Source organism: Mytilus trossulus, chromosome 12 (assembly GCF_036588685.1).
Source record: "Mytilus trossulus isolate FHL-02 chromosome 12, PNRI_Mtr1.1.1.hap1, whole genome shotgun sequence".
NCBI lineage: Eukaryota > Metazoa > Mollusca > Bivalvia > Mytilida > Mytilidae > Mytilus > Mytilus trossulus.
Genome location: NC_086384.1, coordinates 29,195,275 through 29,199,140, shown reverse-complemented (window position 1 = coordinate 29,199,140; position 3,866 = coordinate 29,195,275). Strand labels below are relative to the sequence as shown.

Below are 3,866 nucleotides of genomic sequence, written 5' to 3'. Positions count from 1 at the left end.
ATATACTTATAAAGGCATCAATGATGTCGACATTCTACCGGTATTGTATCGTGTTTAGTTCATCGGTGCTTTTGCTGTGCTAGTTTTTATTGTACCTTCTGTTGTGTTTTTTGATAATCTTCTGATTAGAATGAAAGAAGAGGTAGGGTTGATATCTCACAAAATGAGTTTTACCTCCCCCTTTCCTTAGACACAAACATTTTGATATGTCCGTCCGAAGTCAGGAACCTCGTCAGCCATATTTTAATGCATTTTTTTTCTGGATCATTTTGTGTTCATTTCAGATCTTTAAGTGTTACTGTTAAATTTATTCACAACTTTCTAGACCATTTGTAAGCATACCAAAGGTATAATACCATAAATAGAAGAAGGGAAAACAAATTATATATTACAATTGGTTAGATGTTAAGGATATTCACTTTCGATCCAGAATAGCTCATATTAATGCCACTATTGGTGGACGTTTCGTCTCCGAGGGCATCACCAGCCCAGTAGTCATCACTTCGGTGTTGACATGAATATCAATTATATGGTCTTTATTTAATAAATTTCCTGTTACAAAACATTGAATTTTTCAAAAAACTAAAGATTTTCTTATCCTAGGAATAGATTACCTTAGCCGTATTTTGAACAACCTTTTGGAATTTAGGTCCGCAACGCTCTTCGACTTTGTACTTGTTTGGCTTTATAACTATTTTGATTTGAGCGTCACTGATGAGTCTTATGTAGACGAAACACGCGTATGGCGTACGAAATTATAATCCTGGTACCTTTGATAACTATAATAAGTAAAAAAGGGAGAACAAAATCATTTTTCGTAGAATAACAGACAGTCTACCTTATTACAGAAAACGTAAGGAATGGCGACAAAGGGAGACGCATGAGAATACAAACATAGTGGAAAACAAATATCCTGTACGTAAAAAAAAACCTAGGTGTGAAGCTTATTTCGATGAAATGAAAAGTCTTATGGTGTATTTCCTAATATCTGTTTTAAATTGCAATGAAACGTAACAAAACTGAACATTAATTATATATCATTCTGTTGTGTGTCTCGAATGTCTCGATTGTAAACTACTCTCTCGCATGTCCACTGTTATATGTTTACCGTGTCTGTCTACACGTATTTTGGGGTTCATTTTCTGTTTGAAAGCTTCATAAAACTCTGTAGTTTCCAAATTTCTGTCCGCAATGAAATTAGATTTAGTTTGACTTTGTTCAGTTAAAACTTTACGCAATATTTTCTGTACTCGGGTTGGATCAACTTGTCTGATTTTTCTTTCTATTTCTTTTTCAAAGTTCCTTCGATCGTACCCGCCATGATAGATTCTAATTTCTTGGGCGAAATGTCTTGCAGATTTAGGAGACTGTACCCAAGGTCGTTTATATCCTCTTTTCTTAAGTGTGTCAAATTCTTTCGCTCGGTATTGATCGTTCAAAACACTTTCATAACCTTTTAATCGTTTGTGAGAGCGGTCTGATCGTGTTAACATGCGATCAAGAATATTGCTTTTAAATCTTTCCTCCTTTTCAATTATTTTCTGCATTGTTTGAAGGCGTGCTTCTTCTAGCATATTAACCCTGTTCGCACGTGCACGTGTCTTTGAGGTTATCTCATCAAGTCTTGAAAAAGTTACTTTCATATCATAAAATGGCTTTTTTATTTGGTTCCTCTTCATTTTGAATTTATTATCACCAACGTTCTGAAAAACATGAATAGTAAAATAAGACAGGAATTACAGCAATATAAACATACATTAAAATTATAGCAAAAAGATAAAATCAATATCATTAGTATCCATAATAGCCAAATTAACACTGGACAGAACGATGTATGTCAGATTTGAAAAAAATAAGCTAACCTTTTTGGGGCAACTGGTATCACTTTTTGTGTTGACGAGATCACGAATTGATTAACACTTTTATACACTTTATGCAAGTTATTTGTTTTCTTGGAACATTACGGATATTTTTTTGTGCATTTTATTTGTACATAATTTATTTCGTTTTATATATTTTGCACGTGTTAAAATACTTTTGATATGTCATTTTCGTGTATTTACCTTTTGGTTCTACATAATGAATTTTCTACATTTGAAAATGCCTGTACCAAGTCAGGAATATGACAGTTCTTGTACATTCGTTTTTTATGTGTTTTGTCATTTGATTTTGCCATGTGATTATGGACTTTCCGATTGGATTTTCCTCTGAGTTCAGTATCTTAGTGATTTTACGTTTTTTTGGTATGTTTTATAAGATGCTAATTTAAGTAAAAACAAGAATATTACTGAGCGTTTATAGTAAAAAAACGTCGAGACCGTCAAACAAGCTAGATTTTTTCAAATGATTCCATTATTTCTATATTGATTATACTTGCATTTAATGACTCACTGATGGCAAAAGAGGCAAAAGATATCAAAGGGATATTCAAACTTATAAGTCGAAAACAAACTGGCAATGCCATAGCAAAAAAAGAAAAGAAAGGAAAATGACGAAAAGACAAACATAAGTACACAAAACACAACATAGAAAACTAAAGATTGATCAACATCAAAGACCGGGGTTGATGTCCTTATCGTCATCATAACAACAAAAATGACACAAGCGACATATACTCTGATGATATAAATATCAAACATACTTAAATTTTGCCACGTTCGTGTCTATGTTTCTATTTCCTGAAATAAAGGGTCACTTTTTTTTCTTCATATTACTTTTTACAATGCTTGTAACTGTATTGTTCAGTTATACTGTAAATAGTTATTTGACTAGTGTTTTTTTGACATATAAATGAGAGAATGAAGACACAGTAATGTAAATATAGATTATAACGTACTCACTTGAAGCCTCAAAACTTCAGCTTTACCTAGTCACTTTCAGATACTGAACACTCTTACTACACATTATCGCCAATTCAATATTGATAAATAGTCAAGGTATGTAAAAAAGTTATGATCTCAAGTCAATCCCGTCAAGTTTCATTTATTGACACCCTGTACATGACATGTTGACATATATCTTTTAAATGAAAGTTATCAACTTCTACAATCCTTTTAGCATATTAATACACCCGGTTGATAAATATATACACTAAATCGTAAATTTCAAAAAGAATTTTAAATATCTACATAGTCTATTCAAAAGAAATTAAAATACGATATTGATAGCCAGCTACGGTGAAATCTATAACTTTTGGCTACAAATATTGAAACAGTTTAAATATTTACAATTGATAAGTATTTCCCTTTTTAAACAATTGATATTAGAAAGTGTAAGTTCAATACATTTATTTTATCTGATATGTTCTATGTAGGCAAAAGGTTAAAATATGCTTTTACGTAACATTAATTTTAAATAGAATGCGCCATTTTAGGTAATTGAGAAATATAAATACTGTCTGGTTCAATGATTTCAAATTTCGTTCTGTCAATCGTCTATGTTATAGTGTCAAATAAAATATACTTGTACTTTGTCGTTTGTAGATTATTCTGTTGAATGGATAAATCTGTATTTCAGAAGCAAACATATTAAGCTTTAGCAATACAATATTATACAACATTTTGGTAATTTTATTAAAGAATGTATCTCCCTAATGTAATTATCTGATTCATTGTCCGACTTTGTCTATTCTTTTTTGTCCTTTATGGTGTATAAGGATTTCCTTGTTTTAATTGTTTTAATAAGCTTTCCATTTTCAAATGCTTTTGCCTCGACCCCACTGAAGAAAAATGTATTGTCGAAATGCACAGCTGGTGCAGATAAGGTGTATTTTTACTCCTATTATATAGAGTAACAACATACTAGTAAATATAAGCAACAGTAGTTTACCGCTATTCGAAAGTCATAAATCGATTGAGAGAAAACAA

General features: G+C 31.4%; 1 protein-coding gene across 2 annotated transcripts; it reads right to left on the bottom strand.

The window, feature by feature from the left end:
- Positions 1 to 958: 958 nt before the first annotated feature.
- Positions 959 to 3,116, bottom strand: LOC134693108 (uncharacterized). Of its 2 annotated transcripts, none has more exons than XM_063553817.1 (2): positions 2,837 to 3,116; positions 959 to 1,703 (listed from the first exon to the last, which is right to left on the bottom strand). In XM_063553817.1, exon 2 carries the CDS (start codon positions 1,677 to 1,679, stop codon positions 1,038 to 1,040), a length of 642 nt encoding a protein of 213 aa, XP_063409887.1. In that variant the 5' UTR covers positions 1,680 to 1,703; positions 2,837 to 3,116; the 3' UTR covers positions 959 to 1,037. The 2 variants fall into 2 exon arrangements, with proteins under 2 accessions (XP_063409887.1, XP_063409886.1); XM_063553816.1 differs by having other exon boundaries at positions 2,841 to 3,116.
- Positions 3,117 to 3,866: the final 750 nt, after the last annotated feature.